A 14,472-nucleotide genomic window follows, 5' to 3' on the forward strand; every position below is an offset into this window, starting at 1 on the left:
TGAAAGTGCCCTGGCTGTGCTTGGAGACCCTGTGCCTGCCTCAGGGGAGAGACACACCTAGGTTGTAGGTCTGTGGGGTGCCTTGTGGGATTTCTGTGATGTTGAGCAGCAGTGACATTGGCCCTTGATGACACTCGGCTCCCGACCTCAGAAGGCACCTCAGCCACAGTGACTTTGCTTATGAAGTCAGCCAAATAGGCGGAGTACCTTCTGGGGTCTTCCCTTGCACAGTTTGGGTAGGGAGATAAAAGGAGATAAGATGAGCATGTCGGAAGAGTACCAGGACTGTCCTGTGGGAGCACGGTGGCCAGGGGCTGCTGGGGGAGGTGCTGGCCCAGTGTCCTTGTGAGTGCAGGCTGGCCCGCCACCTTTCGGGCCTGAGTGATGAGTGGTCTGAAGGTCTGGGGGCTCTTGGTTCTGGTTCCGCCACCCTCAGGGCTTGGAAAGGAGGCCCCTCCTTTAAGTGATTGTGACTCCCAGACTCGGACACTCTTGGAACCTGCAAGGGCTGTGCTGCAGGCCAGGGACTGGGCTGCCAACCTTGGTCTTGGGCCCTACCTAGGAGTGGCGGTCACTGTGGACTCCATGGGGAGAGCTGAGGCAGCATTCCTTTGCTCGTGGGCGGGGGGCTGCTGATATTTTGCTTGCACGCTCTTACAGGGAGAAGTTAGCAGAGGTCGTCTGCAGACATGCCCTCACCTGTGCTGTGCTTTGAGTGCAGCTGCATCACTCAGACTGAGCTTAAGTTCCCTTGGTTTCTGTGACTGAGGGATACCCCAGCAGGAACCCCCAATTTTAGCCATTTCCAGTGTAAACGGTTCCCGGGTGACTGGTCAGGCAGGCCCAGACCCCAGTGCACTGCCTGCCCCTGCCCCCCAGAGCCTCATGGCGGCACCTTGGGGCAGGCACATCAGTGTCTTCAGGGAAGGCTGGCAGCCAGCAGGTGGCATGAATAGGGCACATCAGGCGGGTGTGGGGGCTGTCCGCGCAGCTTTTTCATGCCCAGCGGGGACACGGGACACACAGCAACATGCGGTGGCTGGGCTGCTGTGCACAGTAACCTGGCTGCTGAGGAGACAGTGCAGAGCTGCCAGCATGCCTTCCACGGCAGAAGAGCCTGTGTGCGGGGAGTGGGATGAGGAGGACAGGAGCCCCACAGCAGCACCTGGTGGCCACCCGCAGCCTGAGGAGCCACTGCCCATCCATCAGGTTGGCTGAATTAGCCTGAATCAGCCACTGCGTTTCAGGATGGCAGCTAGTCACTTGTTGCCCCGACTTTCACATTGGCAGCAGTTAAGAAACATTGCTAATACGGGGACTTAAACAACACGCTTGTTTGTCAGGGTGCTGGGATCCAACCCAGACCCAGGGTCAGTAGTTCATCAGCCCTGGGTTGGTCCATTACAGAGGCTGCCTCACCCACTCCCCCAGCTGGTTTTAGGTCAGGGTGCTTGGCAGGGCGCCAGCAGAGAGCGGTGGTGGCATTGGGTGACAAGGTGTGCTGGACCAAGGTGTGTGGAGCAAGTGGGCAGGGCCCAGGTGGAGCAGCATCTGGAGGGGCCTTTGGGCAGGAGGAAATGGTGTCAGCCCAGAGGCATGGGATTGGGTGGCTAGAGTCACCATCAGTAACCCCGGGATTGAGTGTTGATCCCCAGCTTCTGGAAGAAATCCAAGTGTCCTGTGGCTGCTTTTCAAAGTGTAAGAAGGTGTGCAAGTACAGGGGCATCTCCATCCCACTTGCAGGTGAGGGTCTGGCACACACAGAGCTGAAGCAGCTTCCCTGGGCCTCACCACCACGGTGGACTGGGCTCGCTGTGTGTGCAGCCCTTACGCCCTAGCTCACGCTGGCTGCCCTGTCAGACACACTGCAGGGGCCTTCCCGGCAGGTGAACGCACCACCCCTCCGAAGCTGGAGCGCACCAACGGTCTCTGATGGAAGCATTGCAGCCAGGAACTTGGCCCCAAAGCGCCTGTGATCTGTTGACAATAAATAACTGAAGGCAGAGTCCACTTGCCTTACTGACCTGCTCACTGACCAGCTCACACCCATGTGCCCTGGTGAGTGGCCCCATCTTACCAGCGTCAGCACCTTTCCCAGGTGAGGTGGAGCCTCTAGATTCTGGAGGCCACAGGTGTCAGCAGCTGACCACCCCCCCCCCCCCCCCCACCTGACACCACAGCTAACTTGTCAGGCTGTTTCCATGTGAGGGAGTCCCAGCTGTCTGAATTTAGCTCAGGTGTGTTGAGCACCTACTGTGTGCAGAGCCCAGAGTAACTTCCTTAGGATGTTGCAGAGGAAAGGGGATGTGTGCGGCCATCATATGGCTTCCTCTGCTTAGGGCAGAGAGGGCTGGTGGCTGGGGGGAGAGCCCGTCATGGTTACGGGAGGTCTGGGAGGTTGAGGGAGCAAGGGGGCAATGGCTTTAGGAACAGAGCTTCCACTTCATATGTATGTTATGGGGGAATGCTTTCATTTACCTAAAATTGAAAATAAGATTTCTGGTTTTATTTCTACCAGAATATTGCACTTATTTACACTCAAAGTCTACCACGTTCTGATGAGGTCATATCAGCAGTAAATGATGGTCTTAGCCCCACTCATGGGGGGCAGGGATGGCAGGCCCGCGTGTCTACTGATGGCTGTCCCCTCTTCCTGCATGGCTCCTGTCCCGGGCTCCCTATACCAACTGTCCTTTTGGCACCAGTCCCCGGGTACCATCTTCTCTGCCCTGTGTCTGCTCTGACATCCCACGCTCACGCATTTTCCTGCCATTCGTGAGAGGGGATGCCCTTCATGGTTGTGCACTTGTCCCCAAACCCAAAAGCAGATGGCGTCGAACCAAGGGGTTGAACTTCTGAGTGCCCTGTTCACCTGTCATGGAGCACTGCTCACACCCATTGTATGTGCCTTTGGGAAGATGGTTCCTGCGTAAGCAGAACGTCACTGGAACCCTCCAGTCTTGCCAGGCAGAAATGCTGGCCTCCTGTGGGCAAGCTCCTTCCTTCATCCTCGCTCTAGGCCACCACTCCCTCTCCCGCAGCAGACAGAGGACTGAGTGTCCATCAGTGGCCACGGGTAGGCTTGAAGGTGGGCAAGGGGACAGAGAATTTCCTCTGTGGGTTACTTGTGCGCCAGAGGCAGGTGGACAGGTTGGAGGCTGGGGCGACCCTCAGCGTGTGTGTCTGGTGGCTGCATGGCAGGGGCTGCTCCAGCGTGCCTTGTGTCGGTCGCCCTTGGAGGAGGTGATGAGCCTGTAGCTGTGCAGCAGGGCTGACACAGAAGGCCACCCTCTGGGCCCAAGGACTGCCACCCAGATGGCAGCCAGGCTCGGCTCTGCTGGTTTGTTGTGGGTGTTCTAGATGCACTCTTAGACTGTGCTGTGAAATCAGTCCCGCTTAGCCGGTCCCTGTGCTTCCTCCCTTTTACTTCTGCTTTATCGCTAGAGTTACTGCCAGAGTCAGGGGTCACCACACTATAGGATCAGTGTGTCCAGACAAAAGGAATGAGTGGCTTGGAGAGGAACCCTAACGCGGTGTGCACATGCACACAGGGTTTTTCTCAACAAGAAGCCCGGGGCCACTCACCCTCCATGACACAATGACCTCACACCGCCAGTCTCAAGGAGCAGGTGGCTGGGGGCAGGCATCCTCTTCTGGAAGCTTCTTCCTCATAGAGTGGAAGGGCTCCCCTACCAGGCACTGCAGCCTCGTGTGTCGGGACTGCTGGCACTTAGTGTGACAGGCGATAAGCACGTGGATCTAGAAAACCTGCTGCCAACGGGCGTGCCAGTGAGGGCTGCACTCATCAGCCAGGAAGCCCTCTCCGTGTTCAGGGGACTGGGGGCAGGGGAGAGAGGGAGAAGGTGGGAAGAGCAAGGGAGAGAAGGCGGGGGAGAGAGGGAAGCAAGGCTCCTTAGGGAACTGAAACCACTGGAGGGATGAGAGCAGCTCTTTGGGGTGGTGAAGCCTACAACTACAACATGACGTCCACTTTCAGAGACTACTTTGTTAATCAGCTTTTTTGAGGTCTGACTTATATTGAAATGCACCCATTTTAAGTTTTAGCATGGTGGGTGTGCCAGTGCCTGCAGCCGTGCCACCCCAGACACCCATTTGCAGAGGTCCTCAGGCTTTTGTATCACTGCGTGGGAGAGTCTCCTGGTCTGGGTGTCTGGGGGGAAGAGGCTCGCCGCTGCTGTAAGGACAGGTCACCTCAGGGCAGGTGCCCAGCCTGGCCGGGCACCGGGGCAAGTGACGGGAAGGGCGGACACTGCATTCCAGTGTGTTCCTCCCTGCTAGCTCCCCCTTTGCAGGACTGGTGTGAACCAGTTTCTTCCAACTGCCTCCAGCGCTGGCAGGGTTTGCCGCTATGCATGCATTTGTCCCAGCCAATTGAAAATCACCTGGAGTTTTATTCTGAGCACAAAAGAAGGTCAGAGAGAGGAGGCCTGATAGTAGCGATTGCCCCCCTTCCCCGGAGGGGAGGGCAGGCTGGACAAAGCCCCTGCTGCCTTTGTCTTCTGACTCTGTGCTCTGCGTCCACTGCTGGAGAGGCCTTTCTGCATTTCCTTGGCAGGGTGGGCAGCTGAGCAATGCTGTCTAGGCTGCCCACTGACCATGTCCCTGTGGCCTGGCTGTACTGGCACTCAGGGCAGCAGGCTATGGCTCTTGCCTCACTGTTACCTTGGAGGGGCTCCTTCTGGGCCAGGCCCTCAGTCACTGGAGGCCTGGGTGGCAGCCAGGGTGAACCCTGGTCCAGAGCCACTCCCCAGCTGCAGGGGCTCGCTCACATGTGCTAGAAAGCCCCACGGATCAGAAGTATGTGGAGCGTCCAGCAGGTCAGCTCCTTGTGTCCTTTTACTGAACCAACCAGGTGGGAGCAGGGAGGCAGCCTTACCTTCCCTAGGGAGACAATACTCAGGTGGCCCCTGTTTCCCTCCAGAGATGAAGGCAGCTGCCTTCCCTGGTGGACATGCTGCCTCTCACCTGTCCGGGTGTCGGCAGCACCAGTTTGACAGAGAGGAGTGAGAGGTTGGCCCCGGGCCCCTAAGTCCCAGATTGCAGAGAGGCCCCCTCCCCACTCTGCTGTCAGTTTTCGTGGGAGGAGAGGGTTCACAGCGGCATTAAGGCAGGTGCCAGGGGAGAGCCCCACATCTCTCTCCCATCAGCTGGCACACTGCAAATTAGCCAGAAAGGCAAAAACAGTAATATCTGGACTAATTAGTACAAATATCTTAAAATTGTTGACATATAAAATCACATAAAGTGTACAGTTTGGCGTTGGACAGCCATCCTGCTAAGGGCTTGAATTTTTTTTTATTACCTTTTTGGAATCCAAAAGTAATTGTGTACATATAGTAGAATGATTTAAATATTCTGCAAAGCTTCATCAGAAGCAGTGGTAAGGAAAAGCCAGTGCTCCCCACATGAGGCAGTGCTCCAGGCCTCCCCTGGTGATGAGCTTATGACCAGTCATTCAGGGGGCCATGGACTCAGGTACGGCTATGTCCTGAACAGCCCTGGATGCAGCCTGCCTGAGAAAGCCAGAGGACCATGAGGACCTGCGCCGTGGCGTCAGTCTGCACATGGACAACCCACACGATGCCTGTCAAGCCCCAGCCCAGCTCCTTTGGACAGTGTCTGATAGCTCCTCCTGAGAAGGCGAGCACAGAAGTCCAGCGACATTTGTCAGGAGTCTAAATCAGCTTATTGACAGAAGAACCTCAGAAACTGAGGAAAGAACATTTTCATGTCTCTGAACTTGCTGAGTTTCAATAGTGTTCTTTTTTCCAAAGGAATTTTATTAAGCCTTTATTTCTCTGAGCTCTGAAATTTTTTTAATCTCTTATCCATGTATGAGATGATAAACCATCATAGCTCACGACATTTCTGTAAGTTGCAAATTAAGCATCCAAGCACAGAACACCCGAGAACAGAAGGACATAGTAAAAGAGATCATGTTCACCCAGAGGAAATCGGGGCAGCAGTCCTGCCGGGGAAATTCTTGTTGCCTACAGTTACATTCTAAGTGTCTTTAACCACTTGCTTTGATCTTTACGACAGACCTTTGAGGAGTATAGATGTGTGTCCTCTTATGATGACCGAGCACAGAAAGTTAGGTGACTCGCCCATATGTCGGGGCTGAGAGGCCCTGGTTCTGTCTGTGACTACACCCACCTCCAGGGGTCACTAAGGAAGCATGGCAAGCTTCCAGATACGGGTCTTGGATGCCTTACAAGGCACCTCCAGGACTGTGCCCAGCCTCTGGGTCTGGAGAGACCCTTGGAATGCTCAGTCCCTCTTAGGTGGTCCTGTCAGGACATCTGCACATCAGGGCCAGGAGCACTGGTCTTCCAGACGACTGGGCCCAGGCCAGATGGGGTGGGAAGGACTCTGCCACGGAGGCAGTTGGCAGGCCATGTCATGCAGCAGAGCTGTGCAACCATGGGCCTTTGGGGGTTTGATGGAAGGGCAGTGTCACGTCCTCTATGTCTTAGGCATCCCAAGGGAATAATGGAAGCAGGGCCCCATCCTTTAGGGGTGGAATCAGGCCATCGGCCCAGCCAGCCTGCTGGTGGGCAGATACAGCCAGGACATGACCTGCCTGCCAAGAATGCTGCTCTTTGGGGCTAAAAGTGGGTCCTACATCCTAGGTGACCCATGGGGTAACACAAGTTCCTTCTTTGTCTTTAGTCATGGGACATTTTTTTCCGAAACACCAATGCTGGAGCGCCCCCAGGCACTGCCTACCAGAGCCCACTTCCCCTGAGCCCAGGCTCCCTGTCTGCAATGGCCCGAGCACAACCCCTGGTGGAAGCCCAGCCCAACGTGGACAAGCTGGTGGAGGATCACCTGGCGGTGCAGTCTCTCATCAGAGCCTACCAGGTAAGGTGGTGCTGGCCAGCTGGCGGTACATCAGTGACAGAGGGTGCCCCGACTAAAATGTCATATAACCTGCACCCCCAGCAACCATGGGCACACCCTCCCTGTCCAGGAGCCTGGGGAGACAAAAATGAAATCTGCCAGACTTTCTGACCCTGCTTGAGCACATTCTCTGCCACCTGTAGCACCTGCCCTGCAAAGAGCTCCTTATGTCTTTCCATAAGTCGACAAGAAAAATTTGTGGGCAGGGAAAGACAGTCATTGCTGGGGTGTCAAGGGGGCTGCCGGTCACCAGGAGGGATCAGTGACCAGAAGGGCGCTCCCCCTTCTCAATCGCCAGCACACAGATATGACAAGAGAAAATGAACCCATAGAGTTCAGGATGGAAGCAGGGCCCATGGATGTGTGTGAGAGACGGATGAAGGGCAGGGCGGTCTCCAGGAGGGTTCCAGTTAGCAGTTCACACCATCGGAGGGCTGCTGGACAGGACAAGTGGGGCTCCCCCGACCTTTCTCTGCCTGCTGGGGAACAACCCAGAATTCAGACCCGAAAACCTGTTCTGAGAGTAGCTCTGAGGGCAGGAGGAACAATCAGGCCTGCGGGGCCACTTCTGGGGCCCCCTGCCACCTCCTCTCCCATGGATCACACAGAGTTCTCTCTTTCCTGGACACATTTCCAGGAGACGCCACAGGTCAGGGCAGGTGGCACAGGGCAGGGTGGTGGGTCGTGGTGAGGAGACACACTCCGAGCTCCGTGGCCCACACGGCCATGTGTTCTGGAGCGTTGTTCAGGGGGCATTTCTGCAGGAAGGAGGTGCATTGGGTGGCTTCTGACTGTGGCCTACCTCATGCAGCCTCAGTAACTCCACGCAGTCCCAGGTCCCCCTCAGCAGCTGTGCCTTCTCAAACGGCTAACAAACAATTGTGGGTAAAAGCCAGCACCTAAAGCTGGGAGGGACTTACTTCCTCCTTTTGCTTCTTAGGCAGTTCAGGTCAGATGCCGAAGCCCCTGCACCCCCACGGCGGACGGGAGGCATCCCCGCCACTCCCTTCCTTGGGGGTGCTGACGTCCTAAGCTGCATGATCCCACGCAGGTGTGAGCCTCCAGCATGTCCCACTTCATGTATCCAGGGAAACTGCGAGGATGCCCAGAACTGGGTCCTCTTGAGCTGCCTGGTGTACTGTGACCTGAGCTCATCTCTTTTTATAAGCACAAGAGTGCTTTTACAGTAAAATATTCAAAGGCTTTTTTTTTTTTAACTAATTTTGTTACTTTGGGTTCAAGTCTGACCAAGTGTAACTTTTCCCCCCCACAGCCCGCGGGTCCTGCTTAACAACTGCTTGTGTTATTGCTTCCAGGTCAGGGGTCACCACATTGCAAAACTTGATCCTCTCGGAATTAGTTGTGTAAATTTTGATGATGCTCCGGTAACTGTTTCTTCAAACGTGGGTGAGAATTAATCTGTAAATGCTAATTTAATGTAATTTTACTTTTTTTTTACCCCTTCCCTCTTTTTTTTCTCCTGTCCTTTTGTGTGTGTCCCCTCCCTCGCTGGCCCGTTCGTAGATACGAGGGCACCATGTAGCGCAGCTGGACCCCCTGGGGATTTTGGACGCCGATCTGGACTCGTCCGTGCCCGCTGACATTATCTCATCCACAGACAAACTTGGTGAGGGTCTGGGAGCGGCCAGCGCTGCGCTGCTTAGCTGCTCTGTGTCACGGCTGTGACAGCCAGGATGTCCTCAGATGGAAGGGAAAGGCTCTTAAGTTTCCTTCGTTATGATCACTTGAAATTTAGCATGTTTGGGGCAAGTTACTTTTATCCCAGCTTTCAGCCAGGCTGTATGAGCTCAATTGTCGAAGCCTCAAAATTGGAGAGTAAAACTGGGGGCACACAAGGTTTGTGGCCGAGATATAAAGGTGACCTCCCTGGGTAGGTGGGTCACATGACATTCCAGGCATCCACTCTGGTGGCTTGGTACCCAAATCCCAGTGCGGCGCGGCCTGTGCCCCAACAAGGCCTGCCTTTAACAGGCAAAAGGCCAAAGTGCGCTGTGCACTGGGTGTCAATTCGTAAGCGCTGGTGATCACACTGAGGAAGGAAACTTTGGAAGGCATCCCAGCACACAGGGAGGTACGTGGCATGCAGGCAGTTGCTGTCACGCATCCCCACTGCCGCCGTGCAGCACAGGGGCGCGGCCAGGCTCACCCCACAGCTGCTTTCTCAAGTTAATCTGCTCTCAGTCACTGCGCCGCTAACCTGTGCTGAGATAACTGATCTGGAGATGGCCAAGTGTCCAGCAGACACCCCATGCATGCTAATGAAACTGACAATTGCCTACCTGCCTAATGCTGTTCTTTGCGAGGGGATGGACCTCGCCTCCTCCAGTGATGGTCTCTAACACTCAGGGACGCCCCAGCACCTGGTTGGCATCGCTAGGCTGTGGCAGGGGTGGTCAGGCTCAAGCCAGGTAAGGCTAGGTTTCAGACGGCGTTGCTCCAGGGCCAGTGTTAGCTAGCAGTCTTGCTGCCCTGTTCACTGGAGAAACACTGCTGGGTGGTCCAGGGCTGCCTCCCCTTTTCGTCCTTACCACACAGCCCCAGCAGCACCAAGGCCCCACACAACCTGTGCCTGGCTGTCCTGCAGCCCCTCGGCGGCCCATCCATGTGTTGAAGGCAGGGCAGAGCCCCCACCTGGACAGCTGTAGCCCTAGGGCCTCTCTGGAGAAGGCTCCAAGGCTAGTGCTCCCATACACAGTGAAGCATTGTACGTACGGGAAAAGAGTACAGGAGGTAGGGGTCGCTCTTTGCCACCCAAAACTGCATCACCCCAGTGGCATACATGGTCACCAATTTCTTGGTATTAAAATGGATGTTTTTTCATGGTTCTCAGCTTTCATGAGAACTTCAGGGGAGGGGAGTGCAAAGCTGTGCTCTGTCCCACATGAGACTGGGCAGGGCAGAGCCACAGCCCACAGGCACCGGCAGAGGTTGCTTAGAGCCCGGCTGGTCTGTTAGAGGGGGACACCTGGCGGCACTCCAGCATCTCCAACCCAGCGCTGCTTGAGGGCAGAGGCAGGAGTGGGGCAGGGCCTCCATCATTCTTCCCAGTGCTTTCCTGGCCACCGTGATCCCTTCCATCCCCTCCTAGAGTAGTGTCCCCAAGGATTTGTACTTCTTTGGGGATCAGCCTCACCACAGTAAGGGTGAAAGGGTCAGAGGACATGATGCCCTAGGAGGGCCACACAGAGGTGGCCTCAGAGCCCCCCCGGCTCACTTGGGACAGAGATGCTGCCCCTTCTGGCCCAGGGCCTTTCAGAACCACCAGGAGAAAGTCAGGGAGTAGCCCCTGCTTTGCAGAGGAAAGTGCATTTTCATCCTGAGAATTTGAAATAGTTGTGATGAATTATTTTTTTAGATGTAAGAAATGGAAATAGTGAATTTGCTGGAAAATTAGTTTGAAGTGTATCTCATCTCTGGTGCATGCAAGTCTTTGGGAAAATAGCTGGTCCAACCCGACCGCTGCTCATGGGCCTGGTCACTTCTGGGTGTTTCCATACCCCTCACCTCCTCTGGGCCACGGGCCTGGCCTCAGAGGTGGCTTCCCAGGTGGGACCTTGGGCCCTTTCCAGGACCAGCTGTGTGCCTGCATCTCCTCATCTGTAAAGCTATTTCAGAATTAAACTCCGTAGAACAGTGCCTGGAGCTTCCTAAGCTCCATGAAGGTCTGAGTTAGTGCAGTCATTAACAGTCTTTAGAGATACGAAGCTGCCATGTTCTCTGGTAACGAGATAAATCCAGAAACCGAGGGATGGAGCAAGCAGCACAGGGTCACACCAGAGTTGGTGGTGGTGAGGGAGCCCGGGAGCTGGGGCCAGAGCAGAGTGGCCTGCATGTTCCGTATGGAGCCTAGGTCCCTCTCATGCCCCCTCTGTGCTGACCTCCCCTTCTCCCTGTGGATACAAGCACAATTTCTCTATCCTCATGTGGGGAAACCGGGCTTGGGAGATCCTCACTCCCCGTAAGTCTGAGAGCATGTTGTGCTGCTGGAGAAGCACGTGAGTGGAGGGACAGCGGTGCGTGGACGTGAGCCTTGGGCACAGGCAGCAGGCTGTCTTCCAGGGGTGCTAATGCTGGTCTACAGTGGGCTTATGTCCACTCCCAGTTTTTTAAATAAGGTAGATTGTATAAAATCATTTCTGTTCAGCTCTTGACTTTTGACTAGTTTTGAGAAGGTTAGGAATTACTGGCCCAGGGTCCCTACCCTAATGTCGCACACATTCTCCTGGCCCCCAAAGTGGCAGGGAAAGATGATTCCCAGGCAGGCTCTTACTGCACACCGAGTCGGCAGGTGTGTGACACTCCTGGGCAGCCAGGGTGGCTGGGATCACCAGCAGATGTGGCATGTGCATGGAATATAACTGCCCATGAACAAAAAACATTGTTGAGGTGTGATTATTTTAATGAAGATTTTACATTTAAGCTAACGTTAGTACAATCTCTCAGCAGGTCCATAATTGGGTGGATGATGACTAGGAATAGGGTACCGTTTCCCTGGGTGTGTTGTGTTGGGTTCCAGATGGGCCCAGAAACGCATCTTCATCTGTACCAGGCTATACCGTCAACCCCACACCTGTGGAGGAGGGTGGGGAGCTCGACATAAGATGCCTGAGCACACATTCCACCTTGACTTCCTCAGGAGGTATGGACAGGATTGGGTTTTCTAGTGAGGCCTTTCTGGTTGACCCCAAGTTAGGGTCAGGGTGCATCTGTTGATGGAAAGATCCAGAGTCCTATGGGGTCAGGGTCATTGCCGTCTTCATTACAGATAAACTGGATGAAAGCACACCTGTGTCCTGTGCGGACATGCAGCACTTGCTTTGTTCAGGTGGGGAGGCAAGTGGGCCACCCTTGACTCGTCTGGGATGTGCAGCAAAGTCCCACTGACCTGCGTTCTGTGTCTTGCTTTCAAATTCAGCGCATGAATTAGACTCCAACGTCAGAGTGCCGGCGCCTGTGCTCCTGGGTAGATACGCAGTGTGATTGCTCATGGAGACAGAGGTGGTGGGGGTTTACTGTAATGTGAGATTTAAATGTAATTAAAGGGGAACTTGAACAAATTCTGTAGATCACAGGGAGGAAACTGATGCTTCTACTGTTTGCCCTCAGTGTTTGCACGCAGCCAGTTGTAGGAAACAAGCTTGAGCTTAAATCCAGGCCCACTTTGGAGGTCCTGCGGGCTCAGCGCCAGAGCAGCACAGGAGAGCCCATGCGGCCATCAAGCGAGCCCCATGAGCTTTTTGGTTTCCCGGTGCATGCAGGTGAGGTCTGTGCTGCGGCTGAGGAGTGTACAGTAGCAGAACTGCGTCTGAATAAAAAATACTTCACATACCTTCATTAAAAATACTTCACGCTAAAGCACACCATCATCTGAAGTCACCTGAGCTGTCAGGGTCATCACATCACAGGCCACTGTAGCACATAGGATAATAGTGAAAAGTTTAGAATAGTGCAAGAATTACCAAAATGTAACACAGAGACAGTAAGTGAGCAAATGCTGTGGAGAAGTGGGGCCGATGGGCGTGCTGGATGCAGGGTTGCCACAAATTTGTAAATCACTAAAATTTGTAAGAAAAACAAACAAACAAAAAAACCCAACAAAAACTCAATATCTGTGAAGGACGACGAAGCAAGGCGTGCCTGTCATTAAAAAGCCAACTCAGAAGTCCAAAATCATGGCAACACTTTGAGCACGTCAGTGGATTAGCTCATTCCAGCGTGGCAGGGGCTGGAGTCTCGTCCCTGACCCTGTGTGTCACCAGGCCACTTCTCCCTGGATGGCTGGGGAAAATAGCTAAAAATAGAATTGGTTTTTAGCCCACTTTCTTAATTTCAGAGCAGTAGAGAGCAGTGCACTTGACACCTCTGGGCTGCCATATGCAGTGCCACCAAACACCTGAGTGAAGCGCTGGGGACCAGGCCAGCATGCCATGCACAGGGGTCCTCCTGGATGCCCATGTGTACCTGGGGGCAGCATGGCTGGACCACAGCCACCTCATGTCTGTAGCAGTGCCGTGCACTCACCAGGGAGTAACATGCAGGCCGTGGGGATCCCTCTGTGCTTTCTGGGGTGACGGCCAGAACACCCCTGTCCTTTTCACTCACCTTTAGTCTATGTCTTTTATTCATGTTTCATTTTAAAACTACAAGGAAGTACAGACAAAAAGGCTTCACATAATCAGTACGCAGAGTGAACAGATGTAAACATTTCAAGACCTTTCACATGTTGCCTGTGGATTTTTTAACACATAGGGCACGCTTGCATTCCTTTTGGGGCGGGACATGGTCCTCCGTCTTCATTCTGAGGCTCGAAAGAAAAACAGGAAGATTCTTTATTCTTGCCCTTGAGCACAGCATCCACACTTCTCTGCCAAACTTGGTTGATATGTTGTCTAAGAGCCACTGGCTCCACAGTCTTTGCTGGGTGCTGCTGTCCTCATGGGTGAGGAGGAGGGCTTGCCTACCCAAGCAAGGGGGCCTGCCTCCTCTGACTCGGATCTCTTGCTCTCAACCTCTGAGGCAGTGTGTGCTTGCCTTCTTCTGCCCTCCCAGGGCAGGCAGCAGCTGCAGGGACAGTGAGCATGCCCCAACCACTCAGCTATCAACCCTTGTGTGCCCCGTCACCAAGAACCTCCCGGCCCCAGCCCCTGGGCTCACATTCCTGGGAGAGCAGGGCCAGGGGAAGGACGGTGCTAGCATGTGTCCAAATGAACACCTTGGCTTTCAGCAATGGCCTGGAAAGCATCCAGGAATGGTATAGTGCCCTGAAAAGCTTGCAGCAGGAGGACCAAGGGCAGCCCTCGGGGGTTCTGTGCAGCCAAGCTCCCTCCCAGTTCTGCACTGTCACTGAGGGGAGACCAAGGACCCACCTCTGTCCTTTAGACCTCATCAGAACCTGAGGTTTAGGGTGTAGTTCGTTGCTCCGGTTCTGAGGATGGTCTGCTAGCAATTAGGCCTTTTCATTTTGTGTTCCCTGGTTTTCTCACCCGAAGTGGGCGGAGTGGGGTGGGTTGGTTTCCCAGCGGAGCTCTGTGTCAGTGCCTTCCTCAGGACAGGGAAGCCAGGTGGTCTTTCTCGTATCGGGAAACAGCATGTCCCTCCTTTAGGCTCCCCTCATTCCAGCTGTTCCCGAGCAGCTCCCACCCTAACCCCAGTCTCTGTCAGCCCCTGAGCCCACTCTGTTCCCTTTCAGTGTCTGTCTGTGTGGCAGTGTCTGTGCCCCCCGCCCCCATGACCGCGGTGACGGTGCAGGGTTGGGATGTCTGGGTGTTTAACTAACTCTCGCTGTCTTTTTCCTTCTGCGCTCACCCACGCCACCCACTCTGCCTCTCAGACCTTGCAGTGTTCAAGGAACGACTCCGAATGCTAACAGTAGGAGGTAGGAAAATAATGCGCCTTTCACCTTTCTGGAGCTGAGGACTTCATTGGAACAGGGATGTGCAACTTTTCCCAGCATGTGATTGGGGGAAAGTTGACTGTTGATTGTACTGAAGTGCATTGTCCTGTCATTCATCTGTCACCCAGCAGGAA

General features: G+C 54.5%; 1 protein-coding gene across 4 annotated transcripts in view; it reads left to right on the forward strand.

Annotated features, from left to right (window-relative positions):
- Positions 1-14,472, forward strand: part of OGDH (oxoglutarate dehydrogenase) — a 69,248-nt gene that overhangs the window by 18,563 nt on the left and 36,213 nt on the right. Inside the window, exons 3-5 of one of the 4 annotated variants that reach the window (XM_072777194.1) lie at positions 6,694-6,885; positions 8,241-8,331; positions 14,276-14,320. In XM_072777194.1, coding sequence (XP_072633295.1) covers positions 6,694-6,885; positions 8,241-8,331; positions 14,276-14,320 — 328 coding nt within the window. Of the gene's footprint in view, positions 1-6,693; positions 6,886-8,240; positions 8,332-8,448; positions 8,552-14,275; positions 14,321-14,472 lie in introns of all 4 variants that reach the window. The other 3 variants (XM_072777197.1, XM_072777196.1, XM_072777195.1) reach the window with 3 other exon arrangements.

This window comes from Canis lupus, chromosome 15 (genome assembly GCF_048164855.1).
Source record: "Canis lupus baileyi chromosome 15, mCanLup2.hap1, whole genome shotgun sequence".
Taxonomy (NCBI): Eukaryota; Metazoa; Chordata; class Mammalia; order Carnivora; family Canidae; genus Canis; species Canis lupus.